This window comes from Poromitra crassiceps (assembly GCF_964638095.1).
Source record: "Poromitra crassiceps genome assembly, chromosome: 30".
NCBI classification, from domain to species: Eukaryota; Metazoa; Chordata; class Actinopteri; order Beryciformes; family Melamphaidae; genus Poromitra; species Poromitra crassiceps.
The window spans coordinates 7452249-7476439 of NC_139652.1; the positions used below are offsets into that span (position 1 = coordinate 7452249).

General features: G+C 43.0%; 1 protein-coding gene across 3 annotated transcripts; it reads right to left on the reverse strand.

Annotated features, from left to right (window-relative positions):
- Window positions 1–560: 560 nt before the first annotated feature.
- LOC310800287 (putative oxidoreductase YjmC) lies at window positions 561–18986 on the reverse strand. 3 transcript variants are annotated; one of them, XR_014553861.1, is made up of 12 exons: window positions 18841–18986; window positions 10601–10749; window positions 9769–9957; window positions 8653–8714; window positions 8138–8191; window positions 6066–6164; window positions 5797–5932; window positions 4079–4197; window positions 3527–3622; window positions 2629–2739; window positions 1299–1803; window positions 561–668 (listed from the first exon to the last, which is right to left on the reverse strand). XR_014553861.1 is itself a non-coding variant. In XM_083662866.1 (11 exons), exons 1-11 carry the CDS (start codon window positions 18846–18848, stop codon window positions 1738–1740), a joined length of 1089 nt encoding a protein of 362 aa, XP_083518992.1. In that variant the 5' UTR covers window positions 18849–18986; the 3' UTR covers window positions 567–1737. The 3 variants fall into 3 exon arrangements, 1 of the variants encoding a protein (XP_083518992.1); XR_014553862.1 differs by having other exon boundaries at window positions 567–675; window positions 1307–1803; XM_083662866.1 differs by having other exon boundaries at window positions 567–1803.
- Between the last annotated feature and the right edge of the window lie 5205 nt (window positions 18987–24191).

Genomic DNA, 24191 nt, shown 5'->3' on the forward strand with positions numbered 1-24191 from the left:
ATTATGCATTGAAACAGTGAATATGCCACGTAGAGGAGGCAACAGAGATAAACATCCTTCTCCAGAGGGAGACCTATTGGATTCACTCTCTCAATACCCTCATTCCCAGTGGATTGAATGAGATGTCGTTTACTTGTTTTTTGTGAAGTGAACAAGATTGTTGTGGATTTATTATTATTTGGTTTGCTAACTCATTGCTGACATTGCTGACTCCCCCTGCTGGCTCTTACTTTTACTTGTGTCAGTTGTGTCAGGTGAGTCTATAATTATATAATTAGACTCACCTGAGTCTATAATTAGACTCACCTGAATCACCTGTGTATGTCAGCGCTGCATGCCTGAAACGTCTGTGACTGTGTGGCAATAAAAGTGTTTAACTTGGAGTGCTGTCCTTCTCCTCTTTTGATAATTCACCTTCATAGGATCCAGCACCCAGTTGGTATATTATATCTGAGAGTTGAGCGTGTTTTTTTTTTTTTTTTCTACCCTCAGGACCCACATTTTTACTTATTCATTAAGTCGCGACCCACACATTTCAGATTTTTTTTTATACCAAATCCAATCAAATTTATTTAACAAAAAATAGTGCAGTAATACACAATGCCTTCATACACTGTTAAAAACATGAAATAAACCCCCCAAAAAGTCCAACACAATTGCACCTAGGGCTAAAAACTAGGGATGTCCGATATTATCGACCTACCGATATTATCGGCCGATATTAGCATAAAAAAATAGATATCGGAAAATATCGGTATCGGTTTTCATGCCGATATTTATTTATTTTTATTTATTTATTTTTAATACAGGGGGAGTCTCACTGAGAGCAATGCTCTCTTTTTCAGGAGTGCCCTGTTCACATTCACACACACATTCATACCTGGAAGCTGACCAGTACAACCACAGTCTGATCTGTTGGCCACTGAGCAGCTCCACTGGAGCGGTTGGGGTTAAGGGCCTTGCTCAAGGGCACCTCAGTGGTGGTAATGAGGGAGGGGCAAGCGCTGCCTTTTCACTTTCCCCACCCAGATTTATCCTGCCGGTCCCGGGGATTGAACCGACGACCTTCTGGTCACAAGCTCGCTTCTCTAACACTTACAACTTTAACACAACATGCATATTATATATTAAACTCTTCAGCTACATTAAGCTACATTATGTAACTTGTTACGTGAAATTTTGGTGGAAAAAATGCCCGCTTATATCGGTATCGGTTGATATCGGTTGATATCGGTATCGGAAATTAAGAGTTGGACATTATCGGATATCGGATATCGGTAAAAAAGCCAATATCGAACATCCCTACTAAAAACCGAATGAAATAAAAAAGGCAGACTTATCTTAAATTACAGACCTATATGTTTTGTTTAAGGTAAAGTGGCGATGCTCATCAAGTTTCAAGAATCTGAATTCTTTCACTAAAACAATAATACAATGTGCGTATGAGACAGCTGACGTAAGTTTGAACTGAGCTTTGGTTGTCTGAAGAGATCTGGAGACACAACATTTAAGTTGAAGACAAAGCAAGGCTCAAACAGTCCTACGAAAAGAAGGAAAATATGATGTCAAAATGTCAGAAACTCTCTGCACAATGTCTGTAAACATGATTTTACATATATTAAACTATAGTTGCACTCCCAAGATCTCAACCTGGGACTTCCACCGGAGAATACGATCTCTAAGCCTGGGACTTCCACCGGAGAAGAAGTGGCAGATTTCCAAAGCTGAAGATGCTGATTAATTGGAGATGAGCTTGTCACAGGGGAGCAGGTGGTTCACGCCCACCTTTCTACCACATTCATTCTAAAGCAAGAAGAAGAAAACCAAAAGGAAGTTAGCTCAGTGTCAAACCCTTATACAGTATCTTACATTGCCGCAAACATATATACCTGTTCACCTACTTTCCCACACATAACTGCTATGAATATATTCACAACAGCGTGTAAAGAATATACTGTATGTACAGGGCCGTAGCCAGGGTTCCGAAATAGGGGAGGTCCAGCAAGGGGAGGCGGATTCGGCGGCGCCCCAACGGGCGCCGCCGAAAAAAAATTGAGTTTTTTTTTAAGCCATATTTAGAGTAATATATCATTTTAAATCAACATTAGGATTATACTGTTGTGATGTCATTATTCAGCGTTTGAAGCTCAATTTGGGCCGTTTGAAGCCCAATTTGGGCCGTTTGAAGCCAGATTTGGGCCGTTTGAAGCCCTATTTGGGTCGTTTAAAGCCAGATTTGGGCCGTTTGAAGCCTGATTTGGGCCGTTTGAAGCCCAATTTGGGCCAAGTCCAATTTTACAATGAGATGCACCCACTTTAAACCTGAATAAAGTAATAAAACCACTAGTAAACCAGTAGGCGGCGCCTGGCCTGCTGTTCAGTGAGTGGCCTGGCCTGGCCTGCAAAAAAAAAAAAAAAAAAAAAAAAACTTTTTTTTTTTTTTTTTTTGGCAGGCTGAAATATTAGGGGAGGTCCGGACCTCCCCGTCCTCATAGCTAGCTACGGCCCTGTGTATGTAGAAGATGCCACTATTCCCTGTGGGTTGGCGCGAAGAGAGATTTTGAATCAATTAAAAAACCTCATGTCCCCATTCCACTATTTGTTTCCCTTCTTCTCTCCAGCTCTTACCATGACGTTGACGATGTTGAGGTGGTAGGGGATCCCACCCATCTCCTCGCACCGAGCCATGTTGGCCCTCTCTGGATCTCCAGCTGCCAACACCGGGCTGTCAGGGTCGGCCTGCGGTGAAAGAGCAGTGTTCAATTCAAACAAAGTTCCAGTTTAGTTAGTTCCAGCTAAATGTTTTCCGACGCATACATCGAAGACATTTTGTTTTCAAATGGGTTGACGACGTGGCATTTAAATACGAGCTAAATACCAGCACAGTAGCCAACGTTCCTCACGATATCATCATTGCATGTACTTAAGTGTGTGATTTCCAGCAGGAGAAAGGAGGTCAGAATTGAACCGATGCCCTAATCAGGGAGAGCAAACCTCAACCCATCCAGTTACAACGCCATGCCTTATCTGTTGCACTTAAAGGAACACTCCGCCCATTTTCAACCAGCTTTGTATCATTAGAACATCAGTAGTATATCAGAAAACTGTTAACTGTTTTGAAGTCTGTCATTTAATTTGACAGTTATTGAGTGTTAAAGTGTGGACCAGTGACATCACTGGTCCACACTAACTCAAATGAATAACTCATTAACTCAAATCAACTCTCAATAACTGTCAAACTAGATGAATGATGAATAGTTTGACAGTTATTGAGAGTTGATTTGAGTTAATGAGTTATTAATTTGAGTTAGTGTGGACCAGTGATGTCACTGGTCCACACTTTAACACTCAATAACTGTCAAATTAAATGACAGACTTCAAAACAGTTAACAGTTTTCTGATATACTACTGATGTTCTAATGATACAAAGCTGGTTGAAAATGGGCGGAGTGTTCCTTTAATCAAAAAGAGAAGATGAAGCTCTATGCCACGAGGTGCTTGGTTGGTCTCAGTGGGATCTACTCACAGGATCCATCCCCCTCTGGATGGACAGCAGGTCTGACATCCTCTCGTTGAACCCGACGGCAAACATCTCTGGGTTGATGGCCACAAAACACTGACCCTGCCGGACACAAGAGAGGACGATGAACGGACACAATCCAAACAGTAAAGAAGGCTAAACGGTGATGTCGCACACCAGCTGGTGGCAATATTGGAGGTCTATACCTTCAACTACAGTGAGTATAAAATAAATATTGTATTTCTAAACTTAAAGAAAACTTCCACACTCCATCTGCATTGATTTATCTTCCACAGAGATGAGGTAGGCTAGATGAGGTAGGCTGAATGAGGTAGGCTAGATGAGGTAGGCTGAATGAGGTAGGCTAGATGAGGTAGGCTGAATGAGGTAGGCTAAATGAGGTAGGCTAAATGAGGTAGGCTAGATAAGGTAGGCTAGATGAAGTAGGTTGAATGAGGTAGGCTAGATGAAGTAGGCTGAATGAGGTAGGCTAGATGAGGGACAAGCCTGGGCCAGAACATCCCTTCAAAAATATGAAAAATCAATAGAACATCATACCAGGTTGGCAACACGGTCAGTCACTTTCCATGTGCGGACATGACTGCTGTACTGGGCACCGGCCAGGATCCCACAGAACACTTCCACCATCATTCCCAGACCGTAGCCTTTGTAACCACCTGAGGACACAAGAGAGAGACACAGGTAAGTAACCACCCGAGGACACAAGAGAGAGACACAGGTAAGTAACCACCCGAGGACACAAGAGAGAGACACAGGTAAGTAACCACCCGAGGACACAAGAGAGAGACACAGGTAAGTAACCACCTGAGGACACAAGAGAGAGACACAGGTAAGTAACCACCCGAGGACACAAGCGAGAGACACAGGTAAGTAACCACCTGAGGACACAAGAGAGAGACACAGGTAAGTAACCACCTGAGGACACAAGCGAGAGACACAGGTAAGTAACCACCCGAGGACACAAGAGAGAGACACAGGTAAGTAACCACCTGAGGACACAAGAGAGAGACACAGGTAAGTAACCACCTGAGGACACAAGCGAGAGACACAGGTAAGTAACCACCTGAGGACACAAGCGAGAGACACAGGTAAGTAACCACCCGAGGACACAAGAGAGAGACACAGGTAAGTAACCACCCGAGGACACAAGAGAGAGACACAGGTAAGTAACCACCTGAGGACACAAGAGAGAGACACAGGTAAGTAACCACCTGAGGACACAAGCGAGAGACACAGGTAAGTAACCACCCGAGGACACAAGAGAGAGACACAGGTAAGTAACCACCTGTGGACACAAGCGAGAGACACAGGTAAGTAACCACCCGAGGACACAAGAGAGAGACACAGGTAAGTAACCACCTGAGGACACAAGAGAGAGACACAGGTAAGTAACCACCTGAGGACACAAGAGAGAGACACAGGTAAGTAACCACCTGAGGACACAAGCGAGAGACACAGGTAAGTAACCACCCGAGGACACAAGAGAGAGACACAGGTAAGTAACCACCCGAGGACACAAGAGAGAGACACAGGTAAGTAACCACCTGAGGACACAAGAGAGAGACACAGGTAAGTAACCACCTGAGGACACAAGCGAGAGACACAGGTAAGTAACCACCCGAGGACACAAGAGAAAGACACAGGTAAGTAACCACCCGAGGACACAAGAGAGAGACACAGCCACAGGTAAGTAACCACCCGAGGACACAAGAGAGAGACACAGGTAAGTAACCACCCGAGGACACAAGAGAGAGACACAGGTAAGTAACCACCCGAGGACACAAGAGAGAGACACAGGTAAGTGGGGTGAGAAACGAGCCCACAGAGAATCAGGACTCCCCAGTAGTGGAATGGTCCCATGAAAAGAAACACATTTGACATTTGACACACACATTGACACATATACTGTATCTCCCTCTTCTGCTTGCACTGGAAATGTGGTTTTCCTAGCACTTACAGTATCGCTTAGCCTAGCACTTGTTTATCATGCGCGATCATTCTAATCTAGGGCCATAAAAATATCACATCTATTGTTCGGGCCAAGTTGAATTTACTGTTGCCCTTTACTGTACAATAATCTAGATGCTTAAAATGGAAAAGTCAGTCCGAACAAGATAGCGTTGATATCAGCTTCAAAGAGACGTGCTGACAGGATAGCTCTTTCCCTCCCTGAGGTGAACACTAATAGTTTCATCAGTGTTGTTTTTTTATGCTTGTTGTTGTTGTTGTTGTTGTTGTTGTTTTTTTATATATACCTGTGGCTTCACTGCCACCGATGGGCACCAGTCCTCCTCCCTTCAGGACCTTGCTGGGGTCAGAGGTCAGCTTGCCCTTGGAGTCACAGCCCCAGCCCTCCGGGATGCTGTCCCCCCGCCGGTCATAGAGCTCCACCTGTACACACACACGCACGCACGCACGCACACACACACACACACACACACACACACACACACACACAATAGGAGGTCAATAGGTCTGCATGGCAGGCCGCCATGTTAGCTCGTCAGTTGAAATCAGATCTTACCTTTCCAAGTGCGACTGCAGACGTGGCCATATCCAGCACAAAGCTGTCTCCATCTTTAGCAGGAGCTGCCACACTGATGGGGTTGGTCCCGAGGGTGCACTGCAAACAGCAGGTTCACAGAGTCAGAATGCACTGCAAACAGCAGGTTCACAGAGTCAGAACAGACTGCAAACATCAGGTTCACAGAGTCAGAACAGACTGCAAACAGCAGGTTCACAGAGTCACAATGGACTGCAAACAGCAGGTTCACAGAGTCAGAATGGACTGCAAACAGCAGGTTCACAGAGTCAGAATGGACTGCAAACAGCAGGTTCACAGAGTCACAATGGACTGCAAACAGCAGGTTCACAGAGTCAGAACAGACGGCAAACATCAGGTTCACAGAGTCACAATGCACTGCAAACAGCAGGTTCACAAAGTCACAATGGACTGCAAACAGCAGGTTCACAAAGTCACAATGGACTGCAAACAGCTGGTTCACAAAGTCACAATGGACTGAAAAACAGCAGGTTCACAAAGTCAGAATGGACTGCAAACAGCAGGTTCACAAAGTCACAATGGACTGCAAACAGCAGGTTCACAGAGTCAGAATGGACTGCAAACAGCAGGTTCACAAAGTCACAATGGACTGCAAACAGCAGGTTCACAAAGTCACAATGGACTGAAAAACAGCAGGTTCACAAAGTCAGAATGGACTGCAAACAGCAGGTTCACAAAGTCACAATGGACTGCAAACAGCAGGTTCACAGAGTCAGAATGGACTGCAAACAGCAGGTTCACAGAGTCAGAATGGACTGCAAACAGCAGGTTCACAAAGTCAGAATGGACTGCAAACAGCAGGTTCACAGAGTCACAATGGACTCCAAATAGCAGGTTCACAGAGTCACAATGGACTGCAAACAGCAGGTTCACAGAGTCACAATGGACTCCAAATAGCAGGTCCACAGAGTCACAATGGACTGCAAACAGCAGGTTCACAACAGGTTCACAGAGTCCAAATGGACTGCAAACAGCTGGTTCAGAGTCAGAATGGAATATATGTTTCAAGTGGTAACCCACCAGATTCATTTGTTGTTGTTGTATTTATTTTGGCTGCATCTCCAGTACAGTGACCTCCTTCTCTTTGGATTTTCTGTTGACTATCGCTGCTCATGCTAACTAACCAGTTCTTCTTCATTTTATTCCAAACTGCGGTTGCTGCTGTCACGACACCGGGTGTTTGAACAGGCTGTTTAAAAGCTTGCATGAACTGGTTATGGGTTGAGTCACTATTCTATCAAGATAGCAGCAAAATATAAATATACTTATATGAAAATGTCCCAGTTTATTACTTAAAAAAAATCCTAACAGAAGCTATTGTGTAGACATGAAAGTGTTTTAAATGTACTCATTAGCAATGTATTAGATCAATAAAAAAAACACGATTAATAACACGATTTCAGATGGAAGCCCGTCTTTATTGTCACACGAACACAACACATGCATGCGGCCACAACACACACTCATGCTGACGGTGGCCGGTGAAATATGTCCTCTGCATTTGACCCATCCAGGCTTGTCCTTTCCTCCAGGGGGCAGGCCAGGAGCAGTGGTCGCTTTTTCTTTCCAGCCCCCGGGGACCAACTTCAGATGTTGTCGTCACTGGTCGGATAACGATCTTCTGCATGTTTTTAGTGGGGGGTTATGTACGGAGAAACCCCCTGGGGGGTACGGGGAGAACATGCAAACTCCACACAGAAAGGCCCTTTCGACGAGATAGCCCACCTGGGCAGTAGGCACTGAAGATATGGGGGGGTCACAACTCCAGCGCCCACAGCGTCCCAGGTGAGAATCGAACTCAGGGCCTTCTAGCTGTGAGGCGACAGCGCTACCGACTGCGCCACCGTACCCCCAATAATCCCCCAATAATCCATAAAGATGTGATTGATTTTAGGTTTTGATATTTTTGTACTACATTTTATGGTTCTACCTCATGTGCAGTCTGACATCAACTGAAGCACAAGGCCAACACCATACAACTGCCTGCAATGCAATGAATTCCACAGACTAAACCATATGAACTGTTCTCTCACCTCTTTACCGCGTGTGGGGACGACCAGTGGGGATGTGTTGGTGTACGACATACCCTGTGGTGGTCAGATCAATATTACACTGATGTAGTGATGCCATACAGAAAACAATACAATACATTCATCTCTATTTGGTAAATGACAGCATGCTATTTCTAACATGATAGAATGTTGGTTTAAATGACAGCTTCCCTATGCCTGAAATGACTCATTATTACACAGTAACAAAATTATGAATTGAGTTATCAAGAAAAGGAAGCTTAGAATTTCCTCCAGATTCTACGAGCAATGCTTTAATCCTTATCAAATTCAGCAATATTCAACCACAAGTAAGGATGAGAGGCTATTAAAACAGAAGCAGCTCTATGTTTTAAAGTTAAACATAGAGCTTAAAGCTTAAAGTTAAAAGTTCCTTATAAAGTGTGAAGTACTAGTTCCATCCTGGTGTAATATACTTAATCAGCACTTGAGGGAGACAAACATAAAACGAGACCGACGAGATGAAACTTTCCACTCACAATCATGTTTTCCTTCAAAGCTTGCATTGCGTAGTATCCGGCAATACCATAATGGTTGGAACCTAAGACAGAGAAGTGCCAAAAACGTTTTAGTATAAACTGTCTAAGGTGATTCATTTTATGAGAAGATTCATTTTTCCATTTCGCCCCCCGCCATTTTCCACACTCTAAAATGTACCTGCATCACTAGTCTCAACGCCAGACGCATGAGAGTTCTTACACTGATACACTACGTTACTGCATGCTGCAGAACTCTCTGGGTGTGGGACACTTCTAGCTCCAAACGTTTGAATCCTGGCCAGTGATTGGTTCCCCCCAGGCCCGCCTCCAGACCCAAGTTACAGAGGGGGCCTGCCCCTAGCTTGGGGGGGCCAAGCTACCCAAGGGGGGCCCGGGGGGATTCTCCCCCGGAAGAAGATTTTGTACATTTTAAAGTAAAATTTGTCAACCTGGTGCATTTGAGAGAGGCTAAATCTATGACACATCTCTAATGTGTTGTGACTTTACAAATAATTAGGCCTAAACAATTAATATTTAATGTATTTACACATTGTGCACAAATTGCATTCATTGTGACAAATTTACAATAGTTAATATCCAGCCAGAATCATTGCAAATGGATGTTCAAAGTAACAGTTAGCAATAGCATTCAGTTAATCAATGCCTAATGACAGCCAGATTCCGTTTTAAACTTTAAAACAGAAAAACGGAAAAACGTTTTTAGCCAAATTTATTTATTTATTTATTCTTAATGGGGGGGGCAGTTTGGGGAATGGGGGGGCCCGGCCCGGTCAGGCCCCCCCCTAACGCCGGGCCTGGTTCCCCCGCAATCCTGGTGGCACCAATCAGTTTTTAGCGATCAGGCACGCCCAACCTGACTGTTGACCTTTGTAAACAAACCACTCTCTCATTGGTGCTACGACCTGTCAGTCGTTCAATTTGGACCCATAGACCCGCCCTCAAAACAGCAGCAGCGGCTGCAAAGTGGCACAGACTCATTTATGTAAATGATGCGGAGGTCAACGTAATATTTGGGCCTGGGGGAGAGACTACATCACAGACTCGAGAACTTCATCTGTGCATTATTTCGTGGGTGAAGAAAGTGTGACTACTCACCGTGTGCCACCACCCAGCCAACGCCCACCTCTTTGGCCTTCTTGATGGCCAGGTCCATGCAGAAGTTGCCGACCACGGGCCCCAGCAGGTTCCTCCCGTCCACCAGCGCCGTGGCCGCCGTCTCCTTCTCCACCAGCGGCTCACCGTCCTTCTCACAGATCCCCGACTGGATGTCTCTCACGTACATGTCTGTCCAAACGAAACCGCGCCCACTTTCAAATGCTGAGACACAAAGCGGCTCAAAGAAGGGAATTATGGCTAGCTGATGGAGGGAAAAAATCAAGTGCGATAGTGGATTGTGGACTGGTGTTTTTTGGTAGCTGGTATGAGCCTTTCATATTTCCATACAGTAGAACATCAGAAGGATGTGTTTATTATTATGGAGATCATTCATTTGCTTTTAACCAGGGATATAGCGTTCAGTTTGCCATGCACCTTTTGAGTCTGACATACTGTATATCTTTAAGAGATCAATTATTGGTATAAGTCATAAGCACTATCACTGATGTAAGTTATATGAAGATAGGATATTGGGGGGGGGCATAAGTGAATGCTTTTCTGAATGTTTCTTAATTTGTATTCATATTGATGGGTGTTTGCCTCATGATGACACACTGGAAATCATAGCATTATTTTTCTTCACCACCAAAACCCTGCTTCTTCTAAACAAAGAAAAAACTGTATACATATTTTGTCCTATCCGTGTGTGTGTGTGTGTGTGTGTGTGTGTGTGTGTGTGTGTGTGTGTGTGTGTACGTGTACGTGTACGTGTGTGTGTGTGTGTGTGTGTGTGTGTGTGTGTGTGTGTGTGTGTGTGTGTGGTCCCACTGACCCATCCTGTTGAGTCCGTGGCTGTAGTGGCCCCTGCGGTCTCCGTCCACCAGCACCTGGGCCAGGCTGCGGGCGTGGTGCGGCTTGGTTCCCACCGCCACCATGCATCTCTCGATGTAGCTCTGCACCTCCATCAGGCCAATCAGACACCTGCGCAACGGAGAGGGTTCCAAGTCAGCAACTCAAGTGTTACTTTCAGGTACATTCAGAATAAAATACAACCTGTGTGTGTGTGTGTGTGTGTGTGTGTGTGTGTGTGTGTGTGTGTGTGTGTGTGTGTGTGTGTGTGTGTGTGTGTGTGTGTGTGTGTGTGTGTGTGTGTGTGTGTGTGTGTGTGTGCGTGCGTGCGTGCGTGCGTGCGTGCATGTGTGTGTGTGTGTGTTCCAAAAAGTACAGGTAAATAAATCCTCAAAGATGCTATTTTTGTAACTCCAGCAATGAATGTGCCAGTGCAGGTGTAAAAAAAAAAGATGGATTCCTGTTTTTAATTTCTACGATTTTTAAGTACTTTGAACGTCTCTTTTTTTTGTGTGTGTCAGCAATTACAGGACCAGCTGTTACATGCAGGGACAATCTGCTGACCTCCACTAGAGGCCAACTTACAGTCCATCTAACCTCGCGTCAGCAGGCTCTTCTCGGCGAGAAAGAGCCTGGCCTCCGTTCACAAGTGATTTTGTCACCCTGCCTGGTTCCGGCCTAGAGCCCGCCCTAGACAGGAAGCAACAGCGGAAATAGCTCGTTAACTTGACAATTAGACACAACGAATCAGAAAATAAAACGGCAAACAACAAAACAAAAGATGGACGTACCGAACAAAGTTTTTGAAAAAGTTCTTGTAGAAACATTGCGGATTCACAATCTCACATATTTTAAGACAGTACAGAGGCTTTACTTTTCAAACAAATAGCCAGTTGATGGAATAGTTATAACGCTAGTTGTCTGTCCGCTGTTATCGACAATGGAGGATCGAGTACAACAGTTGAAGCATCTCTGCTGCCTGTGCTGGGAAAGACATGGACATTGATCATAAGATTTCCTTTATGAGTACTCCATTGTCTTTGGCTCTCCAGAAACCTTCCTCGGCAATTACTAGAAATGTGCTAACGCTACTATACAACTTGTGTTGTTGTTCTTTTCAGGCTCTGGCTAACGTAACATCGCCGCGTCAAGCTAACGGCAACAAAGACGTTTTTTGGCGCACTTATTTCCAGTTCCTTGGTTTACGCCCCCATGACAAAAAGCGGGGTGAAAGGTGCCCAGACTACTACAGTCCATCAGCTGTGACTGAAAACTGAGATGCTTTCAGCCAATGAGAACCATCTTCTAGGGGGCACGGTGGCTCAGTGGTAGAGCTGTCGCCTCACAGTCAGAAGGTCCTGAGTTCGATTCTCGCCTGGGACACTGTGGGCGCTGTGGTTGTGTTCCCCCCCATATCTTCAGTGCCTACTGCCCAGGTGGGGTATGTCGTCGTAAGGGCCTTTCTCTCTGTGTGGAGTTTGCATGTTCTCCCCGTGCTCCCCCAGGGGGTTCCTCCGTATATAACCCCCCCACCAAAAACATGCAGAAGATCAGATCCTCATCGTCATCCGACCAGTGACGACAACATCCAAAGTTGGTCCCCGGGCGCTGTTCGAGAAAGCGACCACTGCTCCTGGCCTGCCCCCCGGAGGAAAGGACATGCCTGGATGGGTTAAATGCAGAGGACACTTTTCACCGGCCACCGTCAGCATGAGTGTGTTGTGGCCGCATGCATGTATTGTGGTGTTCGTGTGACAATAAAAGACGGGCTTGTCCGTTACGAGAGTTTTTTCTCATCAAAGGGAGTCTGTGTCTTGCCTCCTCCTGCCAGGAAACTACATGTAGGACTTTTCTCAGCAAGCTTGGTAACGCATCAATTCACTGGCCATTCATTTACCATCATGATGACTCCAATTTATCACAACGCCCACATTACGGAGACAGTAATGTGCAATGCATAAAGGTTAATGCCAGACCAGGTGTCCATTATCAGAATGTAATGGACTACGGTGTGGTGACAACCGTCCAACGTGCACCTGGAACAATCATTACCGTCTCATCAGATTCTTGTGAAATGGAAACGTTGTTCACTGCTCCAAATAGGACGAACCTTGCGTATGACATGGCGACGGGAGATCATCTAGTCCAGTGGTTCTCAAATGGGGGTCCGGGGGACCCCTGGGGGGTAATTTATTTTCACTATAATTCCATTCATAAGTAACACAATGCCTATTTTGGCCATGGGTTTTATACTGTACACTTATCTAAAAGCATCGATCTTATTATCATAAGGGGGACCATGGGACAAAATCCTATAAAATGGGGGTCCGTGGTCAAATCTTTGTCAGTTTAGGGGTCCATGTGAACAAATGTGAGAACCACTGATCTAGTCCACTCAGCTCATAAAACCCTTAGCTGTGAGCCAGAAAGCTAACGCCATGCTAGCAAGTTTCAAAGTCAATAACATTGCGGGCTGCGTATTCGACGCGCAGTGGGCGAGCTACGTATGCGAGCTGCAGGGCCAGCTCGGCGAGCTGCAGGGCATGGAGGTACAATAGATCAAATTTGACAGTAATGTCTTGTCCCACACTGTGCCAGAGCAACACTAAAATAATGTGTGCATTAATAAGACAATCAAAGCAGACTCTTAAAAGTACCAGAAGTTGCTTTCCCTATAGTAACTAATTACTTTGAAGTAACTTTAAAGTACGGTAATTAAATTACTTTTTGAGAAAAGTAACTAGTAACTATAACTAATAACCATTTTCAGTAACTTGCATCATAATTGTATCCAGATATATCCATAGGGTTCCAAGGCAAAGGCATTGTGATAATTGGAGTTCCTTGAAAATGTATGGAACATTGTGTGCTTTTCTGTCCACCTGGGCTCATTGTAATACAGTAGGTGCAAATGCACCTCAGAATGTCGTACCTGATTGATGTATATTACCAGGAAGGATGTATTACATCATTGATGACATCACAATTGCTCGGGTGACATAATGGCATCACAATTGCTCGAGTGACATCACGACATATAGTGATGACATCATAATCGTGACTTACACCACCACCACAGATAGTACGAAACAGCTGTACAGTTTAGTATCTTTGTAACCCAGGTCACAAATGGTGGTTACCATGGAAACATGTAGTCCTGTGTTTTCCTGTGGGCGGAAACATGTAGTTCTGTGAATGACACCAATATCAGCCAATCAGAGTGGCCGGTGTGAGAGCTCAGTTGATTACCTGCAGCAGGTGAGATGAGGGTGGCTGCTGTGGGGAGCAGAGCTGCAGGTTTGTAGAGCTGGTTAACATCTTACAATTCAATCCATAATGTTTGAACATGAAGTGATTGATTGCAATTTACTGAATCTGTAGATGTCCACCGTGCCAGTGGTGCCAATATTTGACAGAAACTCTGATTGCTGAATTGGTGAGTGATTGTTTTTCTCATCATGTAACAGCAACTACCTGCTTTATCCATGAAGTGGTTTTGACCATGTATTTTCATTTATATGATATTATGTATTTCTTTATTTTGTATTGTATTAATGCGAAATAGTTGTGTGGATTATACATAGTTCTGAACCCTAGTCCTGGCCTTGTGTGCTTAATACAGGCCAGGTTTATTTGACTCTTATCAGATGGCGAGCTAACTCATGGAGGCCCGGAACCTGAATGGAACTCGAACTCGCAACAGCAAACTCATTCCTACCTGGGCGGTAGGATTCCTACAAACCCAAACCCCTCTCATCTCATCTTCCCAATTCACCCACACACACACATTGCCAGCATATCCCAACTCACCCAATGACTTTGACTGACTCTACTTTGAATGACAATGGACAATTCCCTGGACCCTCTCAACTTCCCTGTGCTGGAAATGGACATATGGACAGTGGTGTAGTGGATAGGTGGTGAATGAACATTAATATCAGTTTTGTTTGTTTATTGTTGCTTTAGATTATCCGACAGATGTGTGGTGTATTGAGAGGAATTATTTGCAGTATATGGATACTTACCTTGTCATCAATACTTACCTATGTTGGATCCAGAATAGAGGTGCATCATCGCAATTGATTCTTGACCCTTTTGACCTAACCTTAAAGGTACGATCTGTAGAGTAAATTGGGTTAAGTCCCTGACTATTGAATAATCGAGTGGATATCCTTATAAATGTGAATTGTGTTTCTAATGCAATCTCTTGGCCATACTCTGTTATGTTTGTTTATTTCTTTGCTTTATGTTTATAATTATATGGTACCTTTTCTTCAAATACATCACCGCCTCCTGAGTCTTCCTTTATTGTCATCAGTGTAATATTGCTCCTCCTTACTCCTACCTTGAATCTTCTGATTAATCTTTTCCAATATTATTATTTCTACACATAAATACAGTAACAGTATGCTACATCTTGGTTCTACTTTCTACTTTGTAGCTAGAGAGTTTAGCTTTGAGAGAGTAATTCACATTCACAAATACTGGCTGGACTCCCGAAGGCCATAAGAGCAATGCATTTGAATTATTCAAGTGAATTTTCTTTGAGAGTGGCCATTGCTCTTATTTATAAGCGGCAGCCTTAGGCGGGCTTTCTGTGTGAGAGATGAGATGAGATGAACTTTATTGTCCCCGAGGGGAAATTTGTCTTGGGCAAGTAGTGCCGTACAACAGCCACATATCGCATGTATAGAGGTTTAGACACAATACATACAACAGACAGGGAAAAAACATATCGAGCATACAATGTGGTCCCTTTCCAACATGCACTTTCCACTGGGAAATTTTGCCAGCGTGTAATATAGAAATAAAAGACAGCAAACACTGGTTTGTTCAATTTGGTTCAACATTTCATCCTAATGACATTCTAAGCATATTGCACAGTCATTGTGGGTTTTATTGCACAACCCTCATTGCAATTTCCCATTTGATAAAGTAAAAGTATTGAAGGTAAAATAAATACACTTTTTGGAGGTACAAACCTCACCTCAAGAGCAATAGGGCACTCAACTAGTAAGACCAGAACTCAGTATATGACAGTACAATAGAGAGTTCTGCTTTGTTTAAAAAAGAATTCAGCTCTACCAATACTAGGACAGGCAATCCAGATTAGTAGAGAGTTCTGCTTTGTTTTAAAAGAATTTCAGCTCTACTAATACTAAGACAGGCAAGATTTGCCTCTGTTTGTAGAGAGTTCTTAATGAAGAGTAAGAGAATAAAATAAAAAGCTAAGAGAATAAAATAAAATAAAAATAGTAAAAATAGTGAAAAAGTAAAATAAATAAAATAAAATAAAATAATAAAAATATAAAAAAAAGTGAGAAGACATCGACCGGCATATGACCTGGTTTTATAGGGAACACCCTCTTTGGGGAAGGGGCAATGCCGCCTGTTTGTTCAACAATAGCACAGAAGTGGGTAGGAAAGAGAGCTTGAAGCGGTTACTCTTACATCTATACGCTCTGTATCGTCTGCCCGAGGGCAGCAGGTCATAATCACAAAATAAAAGGTGAGATGGGTCATCTAGGATTTTGAGTGCTAGGCTGATGACCTTTTTTTCGTAGATTGTTTGGAGAGGTGCAAAGTCTCTCTTCCCAATCACTTTCATTGCTGTATTTACAATTTTTGCAAGTCTCGTTTTGAGCTGCACGGGAAGTGTTCCATACCATGCTGCCATACCGTACCTAATGAGGCTTTCCAGCACGGCATTATAAAAGGTCTCCATGATCTTGGTGCTAACACCGTACAGTCTGAGCCTTCTAAGAAAGTGAAGCCTCTGGCCCAGTTTACCACACAGGTAGTCGATATGGACATTCCATTTGAGAGAGTTTTCAATATGGATGCCCAGATACCTGTAAGAATTTACCCGCTCAATGGCGCTGTCGTCAATGACCACTGGGTCATGGTCTCTCAGCTCCTTTGGGTCAAAGATCATTTCTTTCGTCTTTTTAGTATTTAGGATAAGGTGGTTACTCTCACACCAGGCCTGGAAAGTGGCGATCTCATTGTGATATTGCGAAGGGCAGTCTTCTCTCTTTAGCAAACTTAAAATAATTGTGTCATTTATTATGACACAATTTATAGGGAACACCCTCTTTGGGGAAGGGGCAATGCCGCCTGTTTGTTCAACAATAGCACAGAAGTGAACAAGAACAATAGCACAGAAGTGACGCTACTGAGAATCGTCTGGGCAAGTAGTGGGTACATGGTCTTTGTAGTTCTTTTCACTCGTCAACATGGCTGCCGCCGCGGGAGCGAAAGCTAGCGAGGCTATCGTAGATCATGCAGCAATAACTTCAGTTATTTCTCAACTGGACAGCATTTCTTCATTGAAAGAAGAGAAGAGCAGAGAACGGCACTGAAGGCTTTTCTGGGTGGAAAAGATGTTTTCGCTCTTCTCCCGTCAGAGGCATGGCGATCTGATTGGTTGAAGTTAACACGCACCAGCGGTGATAGACAGATGGGTCATCCAATCACCTGCCAAGTAGCTTGGAAAAAGTGCCCGCCTCCGTCAGCGGGTTGGATTACTGCATTCGCAGATGGACTGGTTTAGTGAAACGTAATGTGAAGCTAAACCGTCCGTCTGGCAGCGTCAGGTTAGCTCGCATCTGCAACGATGATGTTTCTAAATGGAAAAAGAGAAAAAGAGAGCATTGCTCTAAACTTTCTCTGTATAAAGGGCCCGGGGGGAAAGGTGTTGCAAAGTGGTCATTTTGTTGATATGTTGCATGTTGCATGTTCAAACCTGTGATTATTCTGGAGCTGACACTTCAATGTTCACGTTTGACCTTTGACCTTCCAATCTGCGGCAATCTTCATATCTCTGAACATCAAAGGAGTTTTGGCAGCATGGATGTGATGTAGCCTTACTAAACTAACCCTAAAAGTACATAGATACTCTAGGACAGAATGTACAGTGCAGAATAGAGACAGTCCGCATGTCTGGGAACGCCCACAAAATGTTAAACGGCTGGCGCGCGAGTGGGGTAAAACCGCCCATATATCTCAATGGGCTGACTCATCAAAGGAAGGTGCTGCGGCTCTAAACTACAGGTTTGGGGGTTCTAGAGCAGAACACAAGACGTCTGCTCAGATGTGCGTTTACTGCGGTGGTTAAATCCCCGATCGTGTCTGCCTGGGCTGGGCTATCAGCTAAATTCTAACTTTGCTGAATGGATAGAACGGGGGTTTTTACCCCACCCTGACCACGCGGCACGCCCCCAGCCAGGCTGAGCCAGCTAAACCAGCGTCTACGACGAGACGTGGCCTCAACCTATGTGAAACTGGTTTCACCTGTCTTTGTTCAAATCTGCATTATGTAAACCAGTCTCAAACCGTGTCTTGTCAAGGACCCCTAAACTGACACAAACTAGACGGCATAACCCTATCTGATCAGATTTTGTCCCAGGGTCCCCCTTACAGAATGTGTATGAATAACCAAAATAGTCATGCATTCTGCCATTGTGTTACTTATGCATGGAATTATAGTGAAACTCAATTATTCCACTTTTTGCTGGGGACCCCCTGCAGTGGAAACCCCTCAAGGAACATTGGGGGTGTACCGATCCCCCTTTGAGAACCACTGATGTCGACTACCAAACATGCACCATTTATTTATTTATTTATTTATTTATTTATTTATTTATCTATCATCGGCAATGCCTTGTTATTCCTGGGGATATCTTTATTATTATGGACAATTAGATGAAGATAATCTGCTTTATAGGCTAGAGTGGGATCATTAACCAAAAAATCAAACTAGGCTTTTTAAATTTGCACAAATGGCTGTGGGTGCAGACAGTCACTGAGCAGAGTTGATCATGCTCCAAAACTGGTAAAGGGACACAAGGTAGACAAGTGAAACTTCCTTACATAACTAACTATTGTTCCCGGGCTGCGACCTATATTACATAACTTACTTGATTGCAATCACAATACAGTATTAATTGGCTATCACATAAGAGCTACATAGAGAGATAGCATGAGTGAATGTGAAGTTAATGAACTAAATTTGTTTAGACACCGTCATGTATTGTAGGCTAATTGACTATTGAATTGGCCTATAGGCTACTGAACATACAAAACACTGTGTCAACTGTCAAGTTTGATGAGGCTGCTTTGCAATGACACCTTTGTCAAATTGTCACTCAACAGACAACACAAGTTTGGGGTTTTGAGCAAATTGTGTTGTAATTGATTTGTGTCTTTGATCTGGTTCCTTACCTGGTCATGTTGGCAGATCTGCTTGCTGCTTCAGATGGATGGATGTCTCGGTCTTGGTGTCCCGGTGAGTTTGGTCTCAACGATGATCCACGGAGACTTCACCGCTTGCTCTACCCCAGTGTTTGGAAACGGCCCAGAGCTGTCAGGTATGCTGCCTGCCTGCCTGCCTGCCTGCCTGCCTGCCTGCCTGCCTGTCTGTCTGTGGGCGTGTTGGAGGAGAGGCTTTGGGGGGGGGGAGTTTTCGTGCACCATTACATAGGGCCTATTCCTGCGTGGCAAGGTGACGGTCATGAGGCTCCAGGCGTTATCTAAACTTGTTCTTCAACTGATTCAATATTTTTTGACATGATGACATGACTGGTAAACTATAATGTGGTAACTTTGGCTTGCGCTGGCGGATAATGAACCTATTAACGATGATAATGATATTCCTTAACTTTTAAGTTTGCTCCAATAGTTGTAGAGCTATAGGGCTATAGCCTTAAAACATATTATAGGAATATAGCTCAGTTATTGTTGTTTTTTCACAAGGGTGAATCTGCAGCAACAAGGTAGCCTATATAGACGGTTTTAACTTGACAACAAAAACATTCTAAATTGAACCCCCGCTCACTTCCTGTTGCAGTGTTTGCTATGGACATAAAAGAAAAAAAAACATTCAAGTGCAGGACTGACCATTCTGTGAAAACCGTCTATACAGCTGAGCAGCGAAAACAAAAGTAACTATGTCGAGTGAATATTTCTGCAGTTTGCCGAATGCTGAGAAAAAGGAAGTGCTGTGGGGTTGCGCTCTGGTGAAAACCGTCTATAGGACATTTCACAAGCATTACACAAGTATGTTCATGCTTCAACAACAACAACAACTCATATAAGCCAACTTTTTCATGTGCCACATTTTAATAAAATGACATATTAAAGAAAGAAAGAAAGAAAGAAAGAAAGAAAGAAAGAAAGAAAGAAAGAAAGAAAGAAAGAAAGAAAGAAAGAAAAAAAGAAAGAAAAAAAGAAAGAGAAAGAAAGAGAAAGAAAGAAAAGGCCTTTATAATGGTAATATTAAAAATAATACTACCTTTACTTTCACGTACAAAAGTAATCCGGCTATGAGTGCAAGGTCTGGAGAGGCCTTATGTTGGAAATCTAAAAATCTGACAACGATAATGATGAAACTGCACCTTTGAATGAAGGTTGAGTTGAAATCCAAGTCATCGTTTCGTCTCCTTATGGAGCAAAATCCCAAGATGAAACCATATCAGTGGCAGTAGGCAAGTCTTTCAGATAGGGTACAGAAACCTCCAACGCACACCCACCCACCCACCCTCCAGGACTCCAGTGCCTCAAGTTTATTATATTTCACGTTACCTTTTCACCTGAGACTATAAGCTTAGAGTCCTCCTCAAAATCAACACATTACTGATATTGATATTGGGCATCATTTATATTTTCATAGAAAATCAGCTCGCTGCTCCCTCTGGTGGTTTAAATGGTTTTGGGCCATTTTGAAGCAATTCTGTGCTACTTTCTGCACAGATCATAGACGTAAGAGTTACAGCTCTGTCATGTCAACAAGGGAATTGCATGGTTTCACCTTTTAAAAGAACAGAGGAAGCAGACAACAGACACACCTGAGGATGGAACCAGGCTTTGGTTAACCAGGCTTTGGTTAACCACTGTTAACCAGTGAAAGTTAACATGTTAAGGAAAATGTATAGAATAGAAGTGCACAAAACTCCTGATTGTTACATTACATATTCAAATTAAAGTGCTGACCTTAAATCTGTCCTTTTTAATGTCAATCAATTTCTTCCTTGTGCAGTAAAGTAGTATAATAGTCTGGCAGTACAGATTAAAAATGGATGGAGATTTGAAAGCAGAAAAACAACCACAGATGGAACCATCTTGTTTCTGACATATTGTAGGCCTATCTGTGTTGTATGAAGGAGAGAACAGCCAGCACACTTGAATGTCCTTGCAAAAGTTGATTCCATCCTATGGGCAGTCAGCTACAACGGACGTTTCAGCCAAACAGGCCTTCTTCAACGCTGAATTCAGCGCTGAAGAAGGCGTGTTTGGCTGAAACGTTGTTTCCCTCGCATGTTTGGATTGGCTGTAAAACAGGACCAATGACCAGGCGATGCCCTTCCTACAGAGACTTTATGCAATGTGAAGCTCAGCTGACCACAAGGGGTCAGACTATACTCATGAGATTTGGAGGTATAATAGTTCCTTGAAGGTCCAGTGCAATGACAAGTTTCTCAAGTTCACGGTATAAATTATGGTGATTTTGAAACTTTGATTAACGCCCTTTGGACCTGAGTTTTTAACGTTTGGTGAGTGTGCTCGCTACTACTTTTGTTGGACTATCTGTGTTGTACAGTAGTTCTAGTTAAAATAATGAGGTAGCTGTTTTCATGTCAGTCGCAAAGGTTTGGTTGAGCAAGCAAGCAGATCCCTCGCATGTTTGGATTGGCTGCAAAACAGGACCAATGACCAGGCTTCCTACAGAGACTTTATTCAATGTGAAGCTCAGCTGACCACAAGGGGTCAGACTATACTCATAGTTCCTTGAAGGTCCAGTGCAATGACAAGTTTCTCAAGTTCATGGTATAAATGATGGTGATTTTGAAACTTTGACTAACACCCTTTGAATCTCTCTCTCTCTCTCTCTCTCTCTCTCTCTCTCTCTCTCTCTCTCTCTCCCTCTCTCCCTCTCTCTCTCTGCTTGAGAATCAGACAGATTTAAAATGTAAGTTTTCTTGGTGTAAATTAGCTCACCCACGCCCTGGTTTTGAGGGCATGAGCTTTACCTCATTATTGGTACTTCAGTGATCGGACCTCGGCATGTAGCCTAATATTTTGATTAAAGTCTACAGCGTTACTTACCACCAAAATAAAATATATAATCAAAATGTAATCATGTAATCATCAGGACCATTAGAGTAGCACACTCTCTTTTTCAAGGACGCCCTGATTACAGTGTCTATCACAATTAAAACAAATTAAAACAATTAAAATCAATTAAGATTGTGGCAAATATAAAACTATAAAACACTAAAATGATAAAACAATAACACAATAACACCATAAATACATGGTGCAGACAAATAAGAGGGCTACGTAAAACAGGTGCAATTCCTAGTACATCCTCAAGTAGCGCCCTGAACGTCTCTATGGAGACCAGTCGGTCCAGTTTGAGAGAGTCCTCAGGAGCATAAAAACTGAAAGTGGTCTTTCCTGATTCAATATTCATACGTGGAGTCAAGTGACCAATCTAACTTGATGGGGTACATCACCCAACTTTTTGGCAACCGCCATTGTCATCCTTGCTCTATTGCATTTAGGAGAGACTAGAGAAATTAATCATGAGATACTTAAGCCTCACGTTTAGTTGATCAACTTTACTTGTACTGGTTATGAAAGAGTTTGGATTTGAGCCTGCTATACGACCAGTTTCTGAATCTACTTGACTGTCCACATCAAAACTCCTAGGTCCAACTTCAGTGAAAGGAAACTGTGTGTGTGTGTGTGTGTGTGTGTGTGTGTGATTGTTGTGATCAAAATGCTTGATTTTGCAGTGGCTTCTCTAAAAAATTGTGATGCAATTTGTGAGGTGTTTTGTGAGGTGTACCTAATGGCAACCTTTCTCAAAAATTGCAAAGTTTTATGTGATTTCTTTGCAGTAAAATTGTGGAAACTAGCAAAAATTGCAAGTTGAGGAACCTGTTTTGCCGTTTTTACAGGAATTCTGAAAAATTGCAAGCCTCCACTAATTGGTTGAATTTACATTCTTGCAATCGCAATGTGAAAAAAAAGTGTTTATTATTAGTAGTAGTAGTAGTACTTAGTAGTAGTAGTAGCAGTAGTAGTATTATGCTCTCTGCCTCATGGGGCATGACTTCAAGATCAGGTCAAAGATGGAGGTGTGTTTTTGATGGTGTTTTATTATGGGAACATGGCACAGTGGTATGAGAAGAGTATGTGTGCAAACCGGTTCAACTACATTGCACAAGACAGACAGATGGAACTGATAGGTTCATAAAACTCCTACTGATGATGTGAATCTTGTTTTAGTTTTTAATGAGTCCGATTATAAATGATCCACTACCAATATACTTAACAATCATACAACTAAAGGCAAGTAAAAGTAGATATTTATTTCAGTCTGTCCTTTAGAAAGTCATTTATAATTACTATATATATATATATATATATATATATATATATATATATATATATATATAGATAGATAGATAGCTTTATTGTCCTCAAAGAGGAAATTCTTTTTCACAGTACAGTATATATATATATATATATATATACTATATACTGTATATATATATATATATATATATATATATATATATATATATATATATATATATATAATAGTAATTATCTACATAGAGCTGGAACAAAAGCTGTAATGTCAGTGGTGTCAGCGTGCTCTCCGTAGCGCCTTCCGTAGCACCTTGTATGTTGGAGATTCATAGTTCCCAAGAACATGAGTGGGCCTATAGCAGGGGTGGGCAATTATTTTTTCTGGGGACATGAGAAACCCAGGTTGTTGACGGGGGGCAAAAAAATATTGTTATGCCATAACCTCTAATTTTATCACTAGATTACATTATAGAAAAGATACTGTGCACTTAATTGTTCAGCATTTAATATGTTGAAAATCACTCCAAACAGCCAATTTAGGTCATCTCATTAGATTTTTCTAGCATTATGTAAAATGGTGTGGTTTGTTTTAGACCTCCCGGGCCAGGCAGAACCATCATGAGGGCTGGTTCTGGCCCCCGGGCCGTGTAATGCCCAGGTCTGGCCTATTAGTTTGGACATGCAGCCTGCCTCCCCCAGGCGGTTGGAAATGTTCTGTGCAGGGCCGTAGCTAGCTATGAGAACGGGGAGGTCCGGACCTCCCCTAATATTTCAGAGAAAAGGAAAAAAAAAAAAAAAATTATAAAACAATCTGCATGGAAAAGCATGAAAAACACGGGATCGCTTTTATTTTGAAACGAAAGGCAGGTCAGGCAGGAAGTCATCTGACGCCGCGTCCGCGGTAACTTGATTCCGAGAGAGCAGCAGCATGGTGGTGAGTGATGACTGTCTGTCTGCCTGGCGAGATAATTGAAGGTGAGCGAGCTGCGAGACAGTGAGCGAAGTGAACGACAGACAGTGAGTGACACTGACAGATTTTTTAGCAACAACCAAGAAAGTAAGTGTCTAGTCTGTCTCTTAAGTAATGTTACCTGTGTGACACGTTGGGATGCTACTGGCTAATCATGCATGATGCCAATTGCCAAGCTCCCGAAGTCAGGTATGCAGGTGGCTATATGCATGGTTTCAGTTTCATG

Coding starts and splice junctions, on each gene's coding strand:
- LOC310800287 (XM_083662866.1), bottom strand. Junction 8,192..8,652: donor CTTTGAAGGAAAACATGATT/GTGAGTGGAAAG, acceptor TGACCACCACAG/GGTATGTCGTACACCAACAC. Junction 1,804..2,628: donor TCAACATCGTCAACGTCATG/GTAAGAGCTGGA, acceptor TTCTTGCTTTAG/AATGAATGTGGTAGAAAGGT.